Source organism: Asparagus officinalis, chromosome 7 (assembly GCF_001876935.1).
Source record: "Asparagus officinalis chromosome 7, Aspof.V1, whole genome shotgun sequence".
NCBI lineage: Eukaryota > Viridiplantae > Streptophyta > Magnoliopsida > Asparagales > Asparagaceae > Asparagus > Asparagus officinalis.
In genome coordinates this window covers 84,497,294-84,520,346 of record NC_033800.1, presented here as the reverse complement: position 1 = coordinate 84,520,346, position 23,053 = coordinate 84,497,294, and the positions used below count along the sequence as shown (strand labels likewise).

Sequence of the window (23,053 nt, the reverse complement as noted above, 5' to 3'; positions counted from 1 at the left end):
TTGTCAAACTAACTTGTGGCTGTAATAAAAAAATCAAAAGTAGCGGTCTCTCCATATCTTCTTTTACTAGTGGAGATGATCCTAACCTGTCATTTTCAGCATTCTGGCAAACGGTGGCATATGTTTTACTATATAGCCAAAGATGATAATATACTGGGTCATTATGTAACTATGAGCATGAATTAGTTAACTGACATGAAATTTGGCTACAGTATTTTGTAAGACGGAAGAAGACTCATCTAAATGAAGCTCTTGAGAAGATTAAAGCTGGTAAAATTTCTACCCTTGTTAAAATCTTTATGTTTATCTATGAACCCTGGACTTTTGTGCATCTGACTATGTTTTTACATTTTTTATTCCCATTGTTTGGCAGAGCTCATGCTTCTTGGTTTCATCTCATTGCTGTTGACATTTGGGCAGAATTACATTAGTTCAGTGTGCATCCCTGTACACGTTGCTAATACTATGTTGCCATGCAAGGCTCCGGAGGTTAAACCAGTGCAACTGGTTGTGCCAGGTGGTGATCATGCACCTGCTGTAACTAATGAAGGTCACAGTAGAAGACTCTTGTCACAGATGATAATGGATCTGTCTTCGAACAGAAGGGTTTTAACTGGAGATGCACCGCCTCACAAGTGTGCTGCCGTAAGTAGATCCTCTTAAGGCATCGTGCTTTCCTGACATTCAATTCAACTAATAAGATGGTAGATAATTTGAAAAGGTCTGGAGAATGTGCAACTGAGGTCAATAAGGGAACTAGTTAAGGAAAGTGTAATCAACCCAAAAGATTTGGGGTAAAGGCATTGTTATTTTTCCAAAGAAAACTTTGCATCTGTGGTGTTCCTGCTAATGCAGAGATATAATTATAAGACTCATTGCATAATTGCCAAACCAAGATCACATACATGCTAGAGCTAATTGTTCCAACATTGCTTCTGTCTATATAATTTCATCTCCTGGCCAATCGGATTCTTGTCCATTAACTCTAACGAACAATAGTGTCTAACATTTCTCCTGCATTTTTTAAGCCTCATGCTTGTATGTTTTCGTTCATGCACGACTGATATGCAAATTTAATTCAATGTTATGGCTGTTAAAATTTGAAGGAAGCAAAGTCTATTAACTGTTATTCACATTTCAAAGTTTACACTTTTATAAAGCTTCCATAGTTATAGCTTTCCGTATTTCTTTTATTCTTCTTAAGATATACCTATTATAAGTTACAGATATAGAGTTTAACATAGTTCTGTCAGTTACAATATTTGTGTTTTTTTGTTAACAGGGTAAGGTGCCACTTATTTCGACTGATGGTCTTCATCAGTTGCATATCTTCATATTTTTCCTTGCAGTCTTCCATGTTTTAAGTTGTGGTATTACAATGGCCCTTGGAAGAGCGAAGGTTTGAGGACTTTTTTTGAGCAACACAAATTTTGTTTACATTTGTATACATTCTTCATTGAACAATACCTTGCACGCAGATCCGTAAATGGAAAGACTGGGAAAAGGAGACTCAGTCTGTTGATTATGAATATGCAACTGGTATTTCTTTTTCCCTTTGATGCTATTTTCTGACGGTATTTTAGCTACTGCTTGAGAAGCTTAATTTGTTGTCCTTTATTATGCTATTTCTTTCTTGGGATATAAGTTCTTTCTCAATGGAACAAAGTTAGATCTTGAATCAGCTTAGTGCCTCCGTTAATATGTTGCTAAATTGGTTATCGGTGCAATCCTCTTAAGGGTGCAATTCCTCTTAAGGGTTATGTCACAATGATGAAGTTATGATATGTCTAGATAATCGAAATGCTAGTGTACACTTAGAGGCTATTTGCTTTGTGGATTGCATTTTGATGCAAGTTAGGGATTTTGAAAAACCCATATTTAGGATATTGTTTCTTTGCAATGAATATTAAAGTGGATTTGTATAAGGGATAAAATCCAACCAAATTTTGTTTGGCTGCACATGAATTTTGTTAAGAATGTGTGACTAAAATCATGAATTTGGTTGAAATCAGCATAAAATCTTAGGGAATTATATTTAATGCATCTATTCTATGTTACACACACATATATGAGAAAAATGGGTATGCTTGGTACAAGCACAAACTTGGTGGTTGATAGGAAGGTGGATGCATCTCAACCACTCATTTAATGGGTGAACAATCATGTGGGGATTGTTTTTAAATGGGCACCTTTAAATGTGGTGGAGAGAAGAGCCATTTCACTAGTTAAGCACCAAATTTTTTGCTGCGTAGTCAAGGCAAACATACCATTATATATATATATATATATATATATATATATATATATATATATATATATATATATTAGTATATATATATATATATATATATATAGTATTATATGAGAATGATGCGTTATGCAGGTGGTAGCCCTCATTTAGCAAAATGAACTACAAAGAGATTTATATGTCAGGCCGTCCACACTTTTTGATGTGGCCTTGATGTAGGCGTGAGTTTCAACAGCATTAATACTATCTCTCTTGTAGCAACAATTGATTCACCACCTCATACCCATTATTATATATAAGTCTCACAAATTGTCCATCTCTTGGTAACTTAATTAGTAGAATGGGTCGCCAATGCGCGCGTGTGTATGTATGTATGGACACACACACTTATTGACCATTTCATTGGGATTTTATGTCTATTAAAATGTTATAAGTAATTAGTGAATAATTAATGTTATTGGATGGGTTTATAAACAGTGCCATAATGAGGATTAATGTTTATAAAGATTAAATGGATGAATTGATAGAACATGATGACTTTTCTTTGGTAGAATTTTATAGTCTTGCTGATGATTTTTCTTTGGTAGAATTTTATAGTCTTGCTGTTTCCTTTGATGAGAAATTTTTGATGTTTTCTTATACATAGAGAACAAAAAGATCATAGGAAAGTGTGGAGTTTTTTTAATAACCCAGTCCGAAATTGAATCCAAGATTGTGTGAGTCATATTGGAACTACCATGATTATCTGCGATGGGCAAGTGTGGAGTTAAAATAGTTGAGATGTCAGAGATAACTAGTTGAGGATTAATGATTATTTTTAGGGTAAATTACACCAAATGCACACATGGACAAGGACTCTCTACATTCTTGATTATAGAGAACTTCTACAATTAGTTATGTATTTTAATAGCGTTGGATCATTTAGTGGGCCTCATAATTATAAAAGAACTGTTAATATAATTTATAGAGCGAATATCGTTCATGGGGACCATTGAGCGAGAAGGAGATGTAATTGGTGAGTGTTAGAGATTCTCTACAACCAGTGATATAGAGAATCTGATTCTCTACCTCCCGCACACCTACGCAGAACCTCTAGTGCAAATAACTCATCGATAAACAAACATGCACAATATATTTCATGAATAAGTGACTGGTTACTTCAATTTCCAAGGGCTATTCAAAAAGCCCACGGCTCGGACTTAGCCTGATTTCAGCCGAGCCTGTACCCGGTTTGGGCCTGGGAAAAGATGGTTGATAACTTGATACTTATAATTTATAATTACCTAGAAATTATATTCTAACGATATTAAGTGCTAGTAAATGGGTTGGGGGTGTTTATTATTATTATTATTTCTCTTCTAGGTGTTTTGTTTGGGGGGTGGTTGGGGGTGGGGATGTGCAATTTACCTTATAATATTATACTGTAAACTAAAAACTGTACTATAAACAAACATTATTAACTCATTAAATTAAATACAAGTTTTTGGCAAATCCAAGTTCATTTTTCAATATTTAAATGAGCAAAACTTCATGAATGAGTTAATAGGTATAAATTTTATTAACTTTATGGAAACTATAATATAAACTGAAAATAGGTCAAAAATATTTTTTTATTTATTTTACTTTTCTTTCCATTTTCTTGAGTGATCCGTGATTTATCATTTACGAAGGTGAACAATTACATCTTCCCCCCTCAATAGAAGCTTTGTGGATGGATTTCCTAATTTTTTTGTTAACAATGCTCAAGATGTAAGAGAACAATATGTTGCCTTTTTAGTTTCTTATTAGACACAATGGTGGGAGCCTCGTGCACTGGACTACCCTTTTATTGGACACAACAATAAAATAATAAAAGAAAATTCAAGAAGAAATACAAACCAAAAATTGGTGTTCGAGAAGGGATTCGGGCTTGCACCTACAAAATCAAACAAAAAAAAGCTTTTATTACTATTAGACAGGAAAATAATGATAAATTAAAGCATAACCAAAAGAAATCTTTTCCATTATTCTTATACTTATACACAAAGACATATATGACATTTTTTATAAGAGAAAGTTGGGAAAGGTGATGATGGAAGTTGAAGAGATGGAATAATTACTAGTTAATTAATTGTGGTATTAGTGAGAGTTAGTGGAGGAAGGTTTATGAGTGAACGGTTATATAAAAAATTAATGGTAATTATTGGAGAGGTTATGAAAATTGAATATATATGTGTATTCATGCATGCTTTTATTTATATTTTTATCCATCTATGTATGTGATTTATGCATGCATGCATGCATGTGTTATATAAGGTGGAGGGCATTCTGGGAAGAAATGTTTTAATATCCCAATCCATTTTTATAATAATATTATATTATACATACACACACATATATACAAAAGGTGTGGACCTCATCACTCTATCTCTTAGTAACTTACTTAACAAAATGAGCCGCCACCTTATACCCATCATTCCCTCTTCTATCTTATTGTCTTGTTTGATCTTCTCTCCCTCTCCTATCTTATTGTCGTATTCCTTGGCCTCTTTCCTTTTGTTATCGAGTGTTTTCTTTTGCTCTCTTCTTGTTCCTTTTTCTCTTCTTTTGTGCTTGATGACGTTTCTGATAAGTGATGGACTATATATTCTGTTTTTGGTGGGTGTTTCTTATTCCATTGTTAAGGTTATTTGTTTTGAACGTTTTAATTAGTTTTTGATAGTATTAAAAAACTGAGATTAAGTCTTATATAGATGCCTAGGCAGCTAGGCCTTTATAACCAAGTAGCGTTTACTTTGTCAAACCATCTTTAACAACCTTGCATAGTAGAAGAAAGTCAATGGTCGGTCAGCAGAGGTATTAGTACTTAATCTTAGATTCTTCCAGTTTTGTGTGTACTAGTTTAGAATTTTTCTATGTTAATGCTTCTAGGTGGCCACACATCTTGTATTTTTTGAATGATCGGCTTTAGTGGGGTTCGACCTCCTTGACCTGACTCCCATATCACTGTAGTCCTTGATCTTCTAGACACAATACCTCTAACCTCATCCTGGTACTTACACTACTTATTGTTGTTGCTCCATGTACTCATTTCAGATCAACGAAGAGTCAGACTTACTAATGATATCTCTTTCGTGAGGCGGCATGCAAGTTTGTGGAGCAAGATGAAATTCTCCATTTATTTTGTAAGAATTTTCTCTTCCAGTTAATCCTTGTTGATTTTGATTGAAACTTAATACGCACTCGCTTTACCCAAAACCTGCAACTTCTCATTTTTAGATCTGATAGCATAAAGCACAAAATTTAAGGATTCTGTATTTAGGGCTGCTAATCAAGGACCAGACTACATGATGATGTGCAGTATGCTTATTATATTGGTCTTTGACATATCAAACGTAGTTGCCATATTTTCGTACAAACTATACGTCATTTGTTAAATTTGTGTAGCAGCCCTTGTGACATTATTATTATTATTATTTTGTTTTTCTGCAGTCAAGCTTCTTTCGTCAGTTCTTCAGTTCAGTTCGCAAGGTTGATTACATGTGCATGAGGCATGGATTTATCTCTGTAAGTTTTTATAGTTAAGAAAAAGTAAGGCTTATACCTAAATGCATTGTGTTAACTGTTTATTTTTTTATAGGTCCATTTAGCTCCTGGAAGTAAATTTCATTTCCAAAAATACATCAAAAGGTCACTTGAAGATGACTTTAAGGTGGTTGTGGGCATCAGGTACAGGAAAATGGGACTATTGGTACATTCGTATCAATTGATAGTGTCCCATTTTGATGATTTGAAGTTCAAAATTTATAGCATCTGGCTTATTCTGTTTTATTTGTACACAAAAATAGGAATGCGGTAATACAATCGTCATTATTATGAAGATTCTACTAGTATATTGCATATTTTAGTTGTCCTGGGAGTACTTTATGCATTGATATTATAAACTCTATATAAAACTTAAGATTTTCAGGAGGATAATCTGAAAGCCCTTCAAACACACACACACACACACACACACACACACACACACACACACACACACATATATATATATATATATATAAAATCAATTCAAGTACTTCATTTTGCATCGATTTAATTTAATTTCTGAAATAGGTAACAATGAGTATCTTTATTAATTTAATTAAAGTTTGCTATGTTTTCATGTGGCCAAATTACCAGATTGGTATTTTTTCTTGACCCACTTTACCACTTCGGTATTTTTTGTTACACCAATGTCATTTTGGTATTGTTTCTTGGCCTAATAGTCAAATAGGTCCAAAAGTTAAACTATTTGATATTAATCCCTCAAATCTTAATTAATTTGATATTAGTCCCCTCAAATCATCTGAAATCGTCTGCCCCCCCCCCAAAAAAACATCCTTTGCGCGCTCTCCCCCTGTGCTCCGCCGCCTTCCACTCCCCTTTCACGTTCTCCGACCCCCCTCCCCCTGACCACCAAAACATCGCCCGGCCGCCTTTCCTCTCACCTTGCCATGGTGGAGCTCAAATCCCGCATCCTCACCTCCCTTTCCAAGCTCTCCGACCATGACACCCATCGCATTGCCATCGAGGACCTCTAGTTCATCGTCTCCACCCTCCCCCTCGATGACGTTCCCATGTTCCTCAACTCCCTCTCCCACGGCCTCTTCCTCCACCCGAGACCCTCCATCTTGTCTCCTTCCTCGTCTTCTTCTACTATGATCCCATATCGACCCATTTGCCCAAAATAATGACCTACCATCAGATCTGCCGTGTCCATCGTCACCCCTGTGCTCCGCCACCTTAGATTTGAGAGTTGATGGTTGTATCTTGGGATGATGGACACGCCGTGGGTCAAGAAAAATACCAATCTGGTAATTTAGATGTTTCCATGTAAAGATGGCTTGTAGCATGTGAAATCTCTTTTTCTCATTAAATAATGTGTTGTTTTGGTGAACAATTGTATTCAGATTTTTCTGTAGATTCCCACAATCCTCAAGTCCCTTTGCCTGCCACAACAAAAAAAAAAAGACCCATTCCATCCCGCCCTTAGCCTCACATGGTACCACATTATATGTAGCGATACATATATGTACCATTCCAAGACGGAGCAAGGAAAAAAAATTGACTGGAGGCCAATATCAATTTTTTTGACCATCAGGGCTAGTGAAGATTTGAGGGACTAATATCAAATTTTTTTGGCTGGAGGCCAACTTTTGGACCTATTTGACCATCAGGGCAAGGAAAAAAAGCCAAAATGATGCCGGAATAACCAAATATACCAAAATGGAAAAGTGGGTCAAGAAAAATACCAATCTGGTAATTTAGATGTTTCCATGTAAAGATGGCTTGTAGCATGTGAAATCTCTTTTTCTCATTAAATAATGTGTTGTTTTGGTGAACAATTGTATTCAGATTTTTCTGTAGATTCCCACAATCCTCAAGTCCCTTTGCCTGCCACAACAAAAAAAAAAAGACCCATTCCATCCCGCCCTTAGCCTCACATGGTACCACATTATATGTAGCGATACATATATGTACCATTCCAATGCATACCTTCTTCAAACACATTCCTTTCCAAGTTTTGTGAACATTCCATCTTGATGGATCAGGGCGTAGTTTGATTTGAATATATAAAGATTCCCCACTAAACAGGTTGGGGGCGCATAGATGAACACATCCATTGCTTTATTTCCCTTCTGTTTCGTGGTATGCTTCAACTTTTAAGTTATTCTCGTAGCTGGTTTCTAGGAGTATAATATGCTGTATTAATGCATTCCTTGTTGTAGTTACTGCTCATTTTTCTTACTAAAATCCTTGTGATTTCTACTATTTTCTTGCATCTTCATCTACTGCAGACTAGTTGTCTGCATCAATTTTTTTTTACTGTGTTCAAGGAGATGCAAGACAACTTACATACTTTGATTCAAGCTGAGCTTTATTTACATTCTCAATTCTAACCTGTCTTTTTCTATCATCCGACAGCCCTCTTTTGTGGGTTTCTGCTGTGATCATCTTGCTTCTCAATGTTAATGGTAAATAATCTTGCAAATTTGTTTTGGATATGAGGGTCTTTAGGAGGCTTAATTTTTGAAGCTTATAAGTTGTGTTGGCTTTTAGTGACATTTGACTTTTATGATAAAAATGCTACAAAAATTAAATGGGTATAATTGTCATTTAATTGGTTAACCTAGCTTATATAGATGAGCTTATATGCTAGTTGTTTAAAAATTGGGCAACCCCAACTTTCTTAAATGGGACTTAGCTTGTTTATTTGGGATTTTTCAAACCGTATGTATGGAAAAGTTTCTTAAAAGATCGAGGAGCTCCAACATTTTAAGAGTAGTGATAACTAGACTACACTTCTCAAACTACTCCTACACTACACTCAAACATTGTAGGGTCCATGACGACTCATCAATTTTAAAAACAATTCAAGTGAGAGGACCCCCACACATTTGTGCCAACTAGTGTAGGTGTAGTTTGGAGTGTAGTTTAGTTAAAATCATCCCTCTTTTAAATGGGTCTTAAAAAGCTTCCTTCTTTGGGATTTGTCACACACACATATATGAAAAAGTTAGCTTAAACGCCAATTTGAGCGAAAAAAATAAGCTCCTCAAACACCCTCATAAAATTCCTTTTCCCCTGTTACTGATGTCTTTTGCTTCAGGATGGCAGTTGCTAATGTGGATATCTGTTATGCCATTGATTGTAAGGAATCTTTAGCTCCTTATTTAACTTCTGAACAAGAAAGAGTATTCATATTCTGAATGGTTTTTCAGTTAATCTTGGTTGTTGGAACGAAGCTCCAGTCTGTAATCATAAAAATGGCTCTTGAAATCCAGGAGAGACATACCATAGTTCAAGGGATTCCTGTTGTCCAACTTACTGACCGTCACTTTTGGTTTGGTCGCCCTCATGTTATTCTGCGTCTCATTCATTTCATATTATTTCAGGTATACCTTCTATATAATTTAGCTATAGAACATTACAAGTTTTTAATAGGTATTTACTGTTCTCTAACATTGTTTCTCATTTATAACATACTGTTAATGAGACATGAACTATTATGATTTAAGGGCAGGTATTCTAACTTTACTGGTATTGACATTGACAAGGTAATTCATGAACTATTATGATCTAAGGGCAGGTATTCTAACTTTACTGGTATTGACATTGACAAGGTAATTCTTCAAAATCTACACGGGCAAGATTCTTGATCTGTATGTTTACACAGGCACACACAACACATGAAGGATACAAAAGAAAATATTTTCCATCCAAATTCTAATTCACTCGACTCCTTTTAGAAGGATCTGGAACCAAATTTTCCCGTCTGATTTCAATATAGGGGCATAACTTGCAATCCACTTTATCTCAAAGTGTTATCATTTAAGTATCTAAATCCGTACTTATGAATTTTCTTGCTAGGTCGAGTGACCATAGAATAGACAACTGAAAGTTGTAAACTGTGAGATAAATGTTTAGAATGTAGGAAACAGTAGGAGCTGCTTTGCAAACATCTAAAAGTCTCAGATCATGATCAATGGTCTGGATATCTCAATCAACATGCTGCTGGAAAAGTAGCGGTTTGCAAAGGTTTCAAATTGTTCAGAAGACAATCGCTCTTGAGATTCTCAACTGTTCCAAGGAATGGTTTGGTCAGCTAACTGTTTTTGGTTGTCCATTTAGATTCCCATGGTATAACTAATCTTGTTAAGCCCATCTACCATAGTGCATGTAAATGATCCACACTCTTCCTTATTTAGATACTGCGACTGTCCTATTAACGAAACACTCTGGGTTGTTTCTTTCTTGCTCCTACTGACAGTAGGAACAAAGGTACCTCTTACTCTAAACATAAGCATAATCTAATGGTAGAAATTATCCATAATCTATTGCAATGTTTCAAAAAGCCTCCGTAAAGCCGGCCTAGGTATACGCCTAGGTCTAAGTGGTACCTAAGCCTAGTGCCTAGGCGATACCTAGGATGACCACAGGTTTTGAGAGCGTCTAGGGGAGCGTGGACTGCACTAGCCTTGATCGTGATTTCTCCCGTTGCAGTTTCCATGGCATCCAATCTTCTTCAAACTCCCCCATCCTCCAACTATAGACACCTCCTATATCTCCTCCAACCTTTAGCAAGACCTCCCCCCACAACTCAAATGAAGAAAGAAATATGCCTAGGTGCTAATTTGACGCCTAAACTTTCTATAACATTGGCATTTACTATAAACTATTGTAATAAAAAGATAGGAAAGCTGCTTAGGCCCCTCCTACGCTTCTGCCTAGGCTTTAAGCGGTAGGTCCAACACTTAAGCCGTTAAGCACTTTCTGTAACCTTGATCTAATGGTAGCCCATACAACTAGTCAGCACTGGTGCACAATGTCTCTAATCAACAAGCCTTTCAATGCCTGCATGACAAAAACAATCCAATTGATCTCAACCAGGTCAATCAGGTGTTCAACAAAATATGAGATATTACCCCCAAAATATCTCCACTCAGGTTTCTCTAGCTTTCTTGTGGGGTTTCTCCAATGTGGTTCTTATGGCAGCACCTGATAGTTAATTTCCAAAATTTAGAAAGGAATTCAAACTTAAATGTAAGTGTATTGTGTGATTTTGAGCCCTTAACATTTTTGACCAAATTTTTATGTGTCATGTGTTGATATTTTTACCTAGAAATCAAACTTGATAGGATTTTTATGCATTTAAAATTATGGGTAGAATCATGATTCAAGATATTGGATATATTTTTTTAACTTAGTGTGTAGAGAAATAGAAAAGGTAAAATTATAATTCATATCTGTCTCTCTTAAATGGTGATTAAGAGGATTATACAAAGCGGGTATAAATATTGGCCCAGTTACCTAAACACCTAAATAACTAAACATTTAATAACATATAACACTCTCCCTCAAAGATGTCCAGCTTGTCACACATACGAACAAAATAAGTAGGTAAAATAATCTTTGGTGCTCGGAGTAATTGAAGTCATCCTGTATTTGTTTGCTTCATCTAAAGTAGCCCTAGAATTAGAGATAGATTTACAAGTACAAGGAGAGCTAGAATAAATTCAAATAGAGTTCACAAGAAAATCATCGCCTTTGTGTTCAGTAGTAGACAACTATATCAGTTGTAGGAGACCATTGACATATGAATCAAGTTTTATAAAACCATATCAAGGCTAGAAGAAATTCTAAAAAACCTAGGTGGGTTAGCCGGAAAAAACCCAATGCGGGTTAGCCAGAAGAAACCCTAGGTGAGTCAGCTAGTAGGCCCTTGGCTGGTCAGCCAGTAGTAATAAGGGAAAAAGAAAGATCCTAGATCAATCCATCGCTCATTCGCCTGTCTGATCTTGATTTCAACGCCATTTGACGAGAAAGATGAAAAAAATCAAGATGCTTGTTGAAAAGTGTAGCGAAGTTCGAAGATCTCATCAAAGATCTGGACGTTGAATGGAATTGATTGGGGGTAATGTTCACATGAACAGCAATCTGGTTAATGTTCACGATATGAACATGAAGGTTGTTAACAAACTTTTTTTTGGAAGAAGATTCTGAAGTCAGTCGAAGTTTTTGTTGAAGTCGAAGATGTTGCCGAAGCTGAATATGTTATCGAAGACAATCAAGAGGAAGCATGGAGGTGATAAAACCTCTCGGCGACCCTAAGGCTGAGGAAGAAGAAAAATGTCTCTCGAGGTTTAGAAAGGTTCTGATGCATGTAGAGGCATAGAAAGGACAAAGTTATTATTTCTAAGTCTCTCGAGGTTTAGAAAGGTTCTGATACATGTAGAGGCATAGAAAGGACAAAGTTATTATTTCTATCTAACCTTAATCTCTGTTAAATGGCGGGAGGGTTACATAAGTGGGTATGGATATTGGCCCAATTATCCAAATACCTAAATAACTAAACATATAATAACATGTAACAGGTAGGACACACAATCATGAATTTTGAAAAATTTCAAACAAAACTATATGGACGTATGTCCTGACCTTAATCAGTTATGTATGAAATAGTTTAAAAATAATAAATACGAATATTTCTCTTTTCTTTCTTGTATGGAAGCTATTTATTGTGTTTTTAATTTTTGGAAAGCATTACACTGTTCAGTTCATGGAAGAATGCTTATTGTTTTCGTTCATGTATGAAAAGCATTTGAAGTTTTTTTGAATTTTTTTTTAAGGAACCAAACCTAAGTTCTTGGCTGATGGAACATTAAATCAATGTATTAAACATTTAATGATTTTCAGATGCTGTCAATTTGTTGTTGATTATGCTTGACATGGAAATGATATTTTGGAAAGATTCATTTTTTTCTCACATAATATGTAGTGATTTTCTATTATGATATAAGCACTCACTGGTGGTAATAGGTGTATGGTACGTTACTGAGATTCTTTGTTAAGATTTCTGCTAAATATAAGTAGATATATTTTCTAATCTATAGTAATTAACTAAGAAAACACTTTGCTGTAAAGTAAGCATATACTTTCTAAAGAAATCTCAATTTCATTTTCCAGTATAGGCACTTGGTGCACATGTATTTAACTAATGATGGTAAAAGAAGTGATCTGGCAATATCTGTTTTCATTTAGTATCTGCGCTATTATACTGGAAAAAAATGGGTATGCTTGGTACCAAGCATAAGTTTTTGTGCTTGGTAGTGAGGTGACATACTCCCTCCACTCATTGAAATCGGGGCCCACATTCACATGAATTGGGGAGTGGTTAGAAATTGGAATGAGTGGATGGAAATAGGACACCTCACTACCCAACACAAAATTTGTGCTTGGTACCAAGCATACCTATTTCTCTCATATATATATATATTACTATCACGCATTATGTGGAATAATTTCTTTTCATCTCATATTTCACATGATTTTTTGTTCATATTTATAGTATTTATTACTAGTATCTCTAAAGTGCTGAACACTTTGTTATTGGTTTCTGCAGAATGCGTTTCAACTGATATATTTAGTTTGGATTTATGTAAGGTTTTCTTACTTTCGTTCCCTATGATTTCCTTTATTCAGCTATCATGTTATTAGAAAGTATCCAGTGCTGTGGAGCAGAAGAACTACTTTGAGATGGGATAAAGATAGACTGAAACAAAGCATGAGCAGTTTTTGGATCATGAAAAGTCTTAAGACTCTCTAGCTCCTCTCCTGGACCACCACCACAAGCACTGGATACTTTCTGGTTCTATTATTTTATTATGTCTGCATTAAGGTAACATTTTCAGATGTGTTTTCTGACAGTACGAGTTTGGGCCGAATTCTTGCTTTCATGATAGTCGAACCCTTGTCATCGTAAGAATTTGTTTTGGGTAAGCTTCATCTAACATCATCTTTCATTATAATAACTTAAAATTAAAGCTAACTGTTCCCCTTTTTTGTTAGTTGATGTTTGAGAATACATAAGGCAGGTGATACTTGATATCTTAAATTTTTTAACTTTCCATATATATATATATATATATAATATACATATATACATATATACACATATTATACCATACGTATATATACAATATATATATATAATATACATATATATATATATGTATAGATATATACAGTATACATAACATGATAGATAACATACATATACATACACTTATATATATACAACTATATAGATATATACAGTATACATAATATATATACATATTATATATGTTATGTATATAATATGCTATATCGTATATTATATATTTGTATGTATATGTATAGTGTATACATTACATAAGCATTATATAAATATATAGTGTATTATATATATATATATAATGTATATATATAATACATAGTATATATACTTATAGCATATATATATCATACATACAACATATATAACATATACCATATATACAATACATATTATATAACTATAGCATACCTATATATTATAATATGGAAATGGAGGTTAAATTGGTAGCCAAGTTGCTAGCCAAACACTGGTATGAGTGGCCTAGATCTTGTCCATACATCTACTATTGGAGTTGGTGAAGGGTGGTTGAGCTGCTATCTCTGAGGTATGGATGTAGGGCAAAGAATTAAGCCACATCAGCTAGCCAAGTTACATTAAGCATACCTTTGGTAGCGCAAGGTTTCTCAAGTATTCTCTCATCATATATATATATAAATAGAATAGAATATTATAACTTATTATTATATATTATATATATATATATATAATATATATATAATATAGATGAATGATTCAATATATATATATTAAATATATATATATGAATATATATATATATAGCGCTTAGAGGAAATTGAATTGTAAGGCTTAAATTTCATGTTAATGTCTATATATATACACGCTGTTGTACACAAAATCAGGAAACAATAAAACTAATTTCTTATTTTACAAATATACACAATCTTTATTCTCGAAAACAAATCAGCCTTAAGAATAGGAAAAATATTCCTTACTATTTCCTAGAATAGATTCGGGATTTGCAACGCTCCCCCTCAAGCTGGGCTATATATGTTGATCAATCCCAGCTTGCTAGTCAAATATGCAAATCCAGGTTTTGGTAGGCTCTTCATCAAGACATCAGCCACCTGTTGTGACGTTGGTATGTAGACCATGCAGATGGTGCTGTTGTCAACCTTCTCCTTGATAAACTGTCAGTCTATCTCCACATGTTTCGCTCTGTCATGATGAACTGGATTTTGAGCAACACTAATTGCTGACTTATTGTCACAATACAGTTTCATGGGACCATCACTTGAGATCTTCAAATCCTCCATGAGTCGTGTTAACCAGATGCCTTCACATATCCCATGAGCCATGGCACGGAATCCAGTTTCTGCACTACTGCAGGCTACAATTTGTTGTGACGAGATTCCCCCATATGTAGGTACAATACCCTGAGGTTGATCGCCTATCCATAACACTTCCAGCCCAATCTGCATCTGTAAAAACTTCAATAACTTTGCTTTCACCTTTTCTAAAGAGCAATCCTATTACTGGTGTCCCTTTTAAGTATTTCAGAATTCTGTAAACTGCCTCCAGATGATTCTTCTTGGGAGAGCGTATTAATTGACTTACCATACTGACTGCAAAAACAATATCAGGTCTGGTATGAGAGAGATTAGTCTACCTACTAGTATTTGATAAGATTCTCTATCCAGACTGTGGTCGTCTTCCTCCAAGCCAAGCCTTAGATTTAGTTCAATTGGAGTGTCAATTGGTCTACACCCCAACATGCTAGTCCCTGAAAGGGGGTCTAGAATATGCTTTCTTTGTAAAACGGATATATCAGATCTGCTCCTTACAACCTCCATTTCCAAGAAGTATTTGAGAGTCCCCAAGTCCTTCAATTCGAATTCTTAACTCAAATATGCCTTTAGTTGTTCCACTTCTTTTCGATCATCTCCTGTTACTATGATGTCATCAACATAGACAATTAGTATTGCCTTTTTTCCTTCCTTCGAGTGTTTGACAAAGAGTGTGTGATCAAATTGAGCCTGTAGATACCCCTTGGATTTTACCTCCTTAGTGAATTGTCAAACCATGCCTAAGGAGATTGCTTTATCCCATAGAGAGATTTTCTCAGTTTACACACCTTCCCTTTATCTACTTTAAAACCTGGAGGGAAATCCATATAAACCTTCTCGTGTAAGTCCCCATTTAGGAATGCATTCTTCACATCTAGTTGTTGTTGTGGCCAATCCAGATTGGCAGCTAGTGAGAGCAAAACTCTGATTGTATTAAGTTTGGCAACAGGTGCAAAAGTCTCCAGGTAATCTATACCGTAGGTCTGTATAAACCCTCTAGCCACAAGCCTCGCTTTGTACCTCTCCACGCTTCCATCGACATTATACTTGATGGTGAAAATCCATTTACACCCTACCGTCTTCTTATCTCTTGGCAGATTTACAACTTCCCAAGTTTCATTCTTTTTCAAAACATCTAGTTCTTCCTTAATGACTTGTCTCCATTCCGGAATAGTGAGGGCCTCATGAACATATTTCAGTATCTCTATTTTAGAGATATTAGCAACATAGCAGCAGAAGTTTGGAGATAACCTGTCATAGGAAACAAAGTTAGAAATAGGATGCTTTGTGCAATATCTTACCCTTTTCCTGAGAGCAATTGGTAGATCATATTGTTCTGGTGGGAGTTGTACTTGAACTAGTGCTTTAAGAGCAGAATTTTCTTTGGTCTGGTGGGAGGTTTTAAACTTGGAGCATTCCCTTGGGGTTGCTTTTGACAAGGCTAAGTCTGGGGTATATCTACCCTTTGTCGACATTGTTTTTTTTGAGTATACACGGAGATTAGGGATGTCTAACCGATCCTCCACTTTTGGTTGTAGAAGATCTGACTCAGGCTCAACCAAGTTGGAATTAGGTAGACAGAATTATATGGGACTGATAAGGGTGTATTGGAATCTGTGGGTTGTAGGGGTGACTCCTGAGACTCTTCTTCAATCAAATTCTCCATCTTCATTCAATCAAATTCTCCCCCTGAAGATGAGGTGACTTGAAATATGGTTGGGATTCGAGAAATGTGACATCTTTGGACACAAACACATGTTTTAGAATAGGTGAGAAGCACTTATATTCTTTTTGAGTAGGGGAATAGCCAACGAAGACGTACTTAGTGGACCTGGGATCAAGTTTTGAAAGATTTTGATTGTGAAGGTGTACAAAGACAAGAGCATCCGATGATTTTTAATGATAGGGAAGAAAAGACAAAATGAGGATTGGAATTCTACAGGACAGAGAGAGGTGTTCTATAATTTAGGACTCTAGAAGGCATTGTATTTATGAGGAATAAGGCTGTGAGAATTGCTTCTCCCCAGAGATACTTGGGAACATTCATGGTGAACATAAGTGATCGAGCTACATCCAACAAGTGACAGTTCTTTCTTTCAGATACACCATTTTGTTGTAGTGTATCTGTACACGAGCTCTGATAGATTATTCCATCTTGGGATAGATATGGGCTGAGGATTGAGTTAAAATATTCTTTGCCATTTTCTGTTTTGAGAACTTGAATCAGAGTTTGGAACCGGGTTTGAATCATGCGATGGAAGTTTTGAAAGGTGGTTGTGGTCTTAGATTTTTCTTTTAGGGGATATACCCAACATACTCCCATATGATCGTCAATAAAGAAAATGAACCAGCAAGTTCCAGAAATATTTTTTTACTCGAGATGCCCCCCCAAATATCACTATGTATTAGGGAAAAAGGACGCGACTCAATGTATGGTTTAAGAGGATAGGGTACTCAAGTATGCTTTGCAAGCTGACAAATTTCACATGAAAAAAGATTAACATTTTTATTCAAAAATAAATCTGGAAACATTCATTTGAGATATTAAAAATTGGGATGACCTAACCTATGATGCCATAACATTATTATATCATTATTTGAAATTGTTAGGGATCTTCGTATACGTGGTTCGGTTTCTCCTAAATCTTCAACCACAAAAAGGTAGAGTCAACCTTGCTCTCTATCATTGCCAATTGTCTTCCCCGAGGTCTGCTCCTGTATTTCATGAAAATCAGAGGAAAACTTAGCCCAACACTTTTGATCTTGAGTCTACTTATGGATAACAAATTGCATGATAATTTAGGGACATGGAGGACTAAGTGAAGAATCAGATTTTTATTAGGCTGGAGTGAATCTTTTCCAGCCACGGACTAGTAGGTACCATCAACAATTTAAACCCGAGATTTGTCATTAACCAGTGTGTAAGTGCAGAACGAGGAAGCATTACCTATCATGTGATCTGATGCTCCTGAATCTAAGATCCAGGAGGTATGAGATTCAGGTCCAAAGGCTTTAGTATGAAAGGCAGTACCTTTAAAGGTTAGAGTGTAGGCAACCGTAGTAGGATTGGAATTAGTTCCTGAATTCAGAAGCCGATACAATTGTTCAAGTTGAGCCTTTGTAAGTTGAACATTGGTGTTTTCCTCATTGTTGGATGTCTCTTCCTGTTTTGCTTATGATGCAGACATTAGTGCTTTCGATTTCGCAAAGCTTCAAGGTTTCTAGTTGGCTAATTTGCCATGAAGCTCCCTGTATGTCTCTAGGATGTGTCCTAATTTGTTACAGTGGGTGCACCAGGGTCGTTCTCCTCTCTTATGGGGCTTGTTATGTTGTGGATTTTCTCCAGAACGTGCTGAGGAGTCGTGCGGTCTATGAGTGTAAAGGGCTATGTTTTCCATAAGGTTTTAAATGTTGGATGTCGGGTTCATATCAGACGGTTGAAATCCATGTCGGATAGTAAAAATCAGGGATATATCGGAGGACATGGACTAAATATCGGATTGCTATATTGGGTGGTACGCATATGTATAATATAATGTCCTAAATGTAATCTAAGCATTCCTAAATTCAATATAAGCATACTTTATAAATTCTAGAGGCGACGCTGATGATGGGTGGATTTTGACGTCGCAGGGAGGCAGTGCCGGGGCTCTTCTTCTTCTTCGTCTACTCAGGATCTTTCGGATAAGTCACCGATTACCCTCTTCCTTTTATCCCGACGACGGGATACTCTGTCGCCCTCGGGTTCGGTTGGGGTTCGGATTTCGGGGCCCAACGAGAGATGGACGATGTGGGTCTGAGATGGACATGGGGGAAGACCGTCGTCGTCCACGAAAGGAGTGATAGGTTCCCAAGTTTCCTGTAGCCTTAAATTTTTTTCTTTTCTTTCTATCGAGTTCATAAGAAATCCTTAAACATGAGAACGGGTCAAACGGGCTTGGGTTTTTATCACTAAACCCAAACCCGATAACAAAAAACAGATGTAAAAAAAGGGCCATATCGGCCGATTTTTCAAGGCTGAAAAATCGTCCGATATGTCCGATATAGCCCCGATATTTTTGATTTGGCCCTGAAAACTGATATACGAGTTGAAAACGCCCATGTTATGTCGCTCAAGTCCTCAAACCTACATGTTGGCTGACATTTAAAATCTTGGTTTTTTTCACTGGTCGTTCCCCCACGGTGGTGACTGGTGTGGAGTCAATCTTGTCCTTAAGCATCACTCTCCTCCGATTTCTTCACGTCTCACCTCAACAAATGCCTCTCTAATAGCCGGAAGTGGCCTTCTCCCCAGAATTCTCCCACAGACTTCGTCAAGTTCACGATTAAGTCCAGCAAGAAAATCGCACAGCCGTTCTTTGTTGAGATGTTGCTTGAACTTGACATGATCATTAACGTCCCCCCAGTTCGCTTTGTAAAACATATCTATTCCATAATAATTTTAGGGCATTATAATACCCAGTGACATCAAGATTGCCCTGCCTCAGATTTTTTAATTTAATCTTGATTTTAAAAACTTGCGAAGCATTCTCAGAATTCAAGTAATTCTCCTTAATAGTATCCCAAATCACCTTTATTGTTTTGAAGAGAAGATACGCGCGACTAATATTGACCTTCATCTAATTGATAAGCCAGGCCATTACGATCGAGTTGTTCAATTCCCAAGCTCGGTACGTGGGGTCGTCCGTGTTGGGCTTCTTGGCTTCTCTCGTGATATAGCCCATCTTTCCCCTTCCGCGAGAGGCATGAGAACTGATTGCGACAACTGGAAGAAATTTTTTCCATCCAGTTTGTGATTCGTGATCTGCAGTGAAGATGAATCTCCATAAGCTGGGATCGAATTGATGTTGCTGCGAGATTATGGGTTCCTTGTGGATGAAGAATCAGAATCGTCTTTTCCTTTCATGATAAGAGATCAAAATTTTGTGGCTCTTATACCATAAAATCGATAGCCTTAGAGAAATTGAATTGAAAGGCTTAAATTTCATTGAAAGGCTTAAATTTCATTGATAGCTTAAATATATATATACACACACACTGCTGTATACAAAATCAAGAAACAATAAAACTAATTTCCTATTTTACAGATATTCACAATCTTTATTCTCGGAAACAAATCAGCCTTAGGAATAGGGAAAATATTCCTAACTATTTCCTAGATTAGATTTGGGATTTGCAACATAAAAGAAATTGACAGAGCTTAATAAAATATTGATCATTTTTTGTCCTTTCAAATATTGGATGTGTTGGTTCCTAATCAAACTCGTCAATGACTACTGATGGTTATGTCATCTGTGCAATATATTAGTTGGTAGATGTGTAGCCTAATTTTGTTAGTAACGTAGTTTAAGCTCATACAACCCCTAAACAATCATCTAAGTTCTTTGAATGTGAAGACATCTGGCCAAACTATCCAAGCATTTTCTACCAATTGGTGTTTTAGTTAGTTCCTTGCAAACATATCAGATTAAAAACTAAAACTAGGTAGTAGGTGTTGCCAGTATTTCTGTAATGAATAATTATTTTCATCCCTGACATCATCTGTCATACTACATTTGGCAGATAATAGAGGCATTTTCTCCCAGGCTGTTGCAAATAAAGCAATATAAGCAACACCTGAGATAACATCATCGATCCATAGAATCTGACCAATATTTAATATTTCTGCCCTCCTCACAAAATCTAATACTACACTGAAAGCTTTCGTCATATTCCAAACTACTTTATGGAGGCCAAGCCTTCCGCTAAGGGTCAACCACACACTTTCAATTTCCTCCATTATCATCTAGTTGTGATTAAGTAAATCCAATCATTGTTAGAAAAAATAAGACATTTTGTTACCGAGTAATGTAATATTTTAGTCTTTCAAATTCATAACACGTCAGCCACTTTGTTCTTTGGATTTACAAATATTATGCTAACATCTAAGACATTTATCATTAAAGGACTAACCAGACTAAGGAAAATCCTTCTGAATTTGTCTATTTTTTATAAGTCACCTGTCACGCCCCGCTTCCCAAAATACCCGGGAATCGGAACGTGAACAAGCCCGCGACGTATTAGATTGAAAAAAAAAATATATTATTATTATTATTTTCTTTTTCTTTTCTTCTCAATCCAATACGCTAAGCGTCTGGAAATAAATACAATGCGAAGTCACAGGTCCCCGATCACAGATAGCAAGAATATAATAGACAACACAGAATAAAATAATACATATCACAATGAATATTCATCCCGGCCATAATAATCGGGTCAACATGCCCTTATACAAACTATCTGAATGAAATACTAGAGAATATAAAATACAAAGATCAGGCGGAAAAGGAAATGCTACTAAAATAAACTGAAAGGAATAACTGAGCTTCAACTCTTCTTCTGCTTCGTCTACAAGACACTCTTGCTGAGAATACTCGGCTCTGGTGCATCTCCAAGCTGAACCTGTTCTTCTTCTAAGTCTGACGTACACCAGAGAAAACATGTGTACGTCAGGGTGCATGGCACACGGCAAGATCCCGAAAGGGAGAATAGAACGGTCGTGCGACCAATGCAATAATGGTAATAACAATGAAAACATGCAACTGAAATACTAATGATCTAAATATAATTTACTACTAGAGTAGAATAATCATAATAAATCCCAGGAAATCAACCAAGTAACAAGTCGATCATACAGCCAACGATCAGAATAATCATCCAAGTACAGAGTCATACACTAGATGAAATTAATAAAAATCTACAACTCGAGACGTAGTACGTCGAGCGAAATAATCCAAACAAGAAAACCCTCCTGTATATACCATATGTCTTGAATTGTAAATAATTAAATATTAATCCCGATCTATGTACGAAGAGAAACACAACTGGCCTACATCTCACAAGAACTCATACCTAGCCAAGAAACGAGGTCATGTAACTAGCCATTCTATAACAGGTCACTAGTCACATCTCACACAGAGCCAACGCTCATATCATCGGATAACTGACTGTTCACAAATCCCCTACGTGCATCCAAACCTGCGAAACGGTTCGGTGAGAGGATTACACGCAATCCGATTTCGGCCTGGTTTGAACTCAAACAAAACTCGGGTGACAAAACGATTTCACTAACCAAGTGCGAAACGGTTCACTTGGCCCAACAAACTAACCCCAGTGCGAAACGGTTACTGTGCGGATGTTATTATGCGTATCAGTAATAACCCGAAACACAGAACAACATACGCTTATTGTACACAGAGAACAACGAATAGGTACTACCAAAACTTTCAAGAATAAAAATATACAAAGTATACAAAGTTGGATGTATGCACTACTATATTCCTAACCCGTTCGAGAAGGACAGATCCAATCAACAAACTAACCCCAGTGCGAAACGGTTTACTGGTTCTAGTCTGGAAGATACATCAACAGTCTTATCCAATCACATGAACATTAACTTCCCCATCCAAACTCTTCTCGCTTTCTAAGTCAACATACACACAAGTTTCTAAGTCTTAAACAGGACACACCAGGCCACACTAGTCATGAATTTCTAACGGTTCTCAAGCATAACAAAGAGTAATAAACACAACTAATCATATACAGCAAGATCATAACATATCACATAATTAAAATTAAGAAACATAAATCATGAAAAATCCATAATAATCCCTTTTCTAAAATAAATCCTTAAAAATTATTTATAAATGTTCTAAAATAATTCCTTTTATAAAACTCTCTTATTGAAATTATTCTAAATTGATACTTATTCTAAAATAAATTCTTTTAAATTATTTACAATTATTCTAAAATAATTCTTTTGTCAAATAAATTCTATTAATTTATTATAATTACTCTAAAAATGATTTTTACCAAAACAGTAATTATGTTAAATTGATTATTTTGTCATTAAATTCTTTAAAAATCATAAATTAATCTAAAATAATTTTATCTTATTTTATCTTTACAGTATCTATTATCAAAATATTATTTTTAGTATCATTCGTCAAATAAATCCGTGCAAGTCATCACAGTATATGTATTACAATATGAATGGTCATA

The 23,053-nt window shown here is 35.7% G+C and overlaps 1 protein-coding gene across 1 annotated transcript in view; it reads left to right on the top strand.

Moving 5' to 3' along the window:
- The window catches only part of LOC109850575 (MLO-like protein 9), a 37,071-nt gene that overhangs the window by 1,270 nt on the left and 12,748 nt on the right, over positions 1–23,053 (top strand). Inside the window, exons 2-13 of the mRNA XM_020420610.1 lie at positions 213–270; positions 374–645; positions 1,283–1,399; positions 1,479–1,539; positions 5,324–5,412; positions 5,720–5,794; positions 5,868–5,956; positions 8,195–8,244; positions 8,880–8,920; positions 8,992–9,165; positions 13,173–13,208; positions 13,478–13,545. Of these exons, the coding sequence (XP_020276199.1) occupies positions 213–270; positions 374–645; positions 1,283–1,399; positions 1,479–1,539; positions 5,324–5,412; positions 5,720–5,794; positions 5,868–5,956; positions 8,195–8,244; positions 8,880–8,920; positions 8,992–9,165; positions 13,173–13,208; positions 13,478–13,545 (1,130 nt within the window). The remainder of the gene's footprint in view (positions 1–212; positions 271–373; positions 646–1,282; positions 1,400–1,478; positions 1,540–5,323; positions 5,413–5,719; positions 5,795–5,867; positions 5,957–8,194; positions 8,245–8,879; positions 8,921–8,991; positions 9,166–13,172; positions 13,209–13,477; positions 13,546–23,053) is intronic.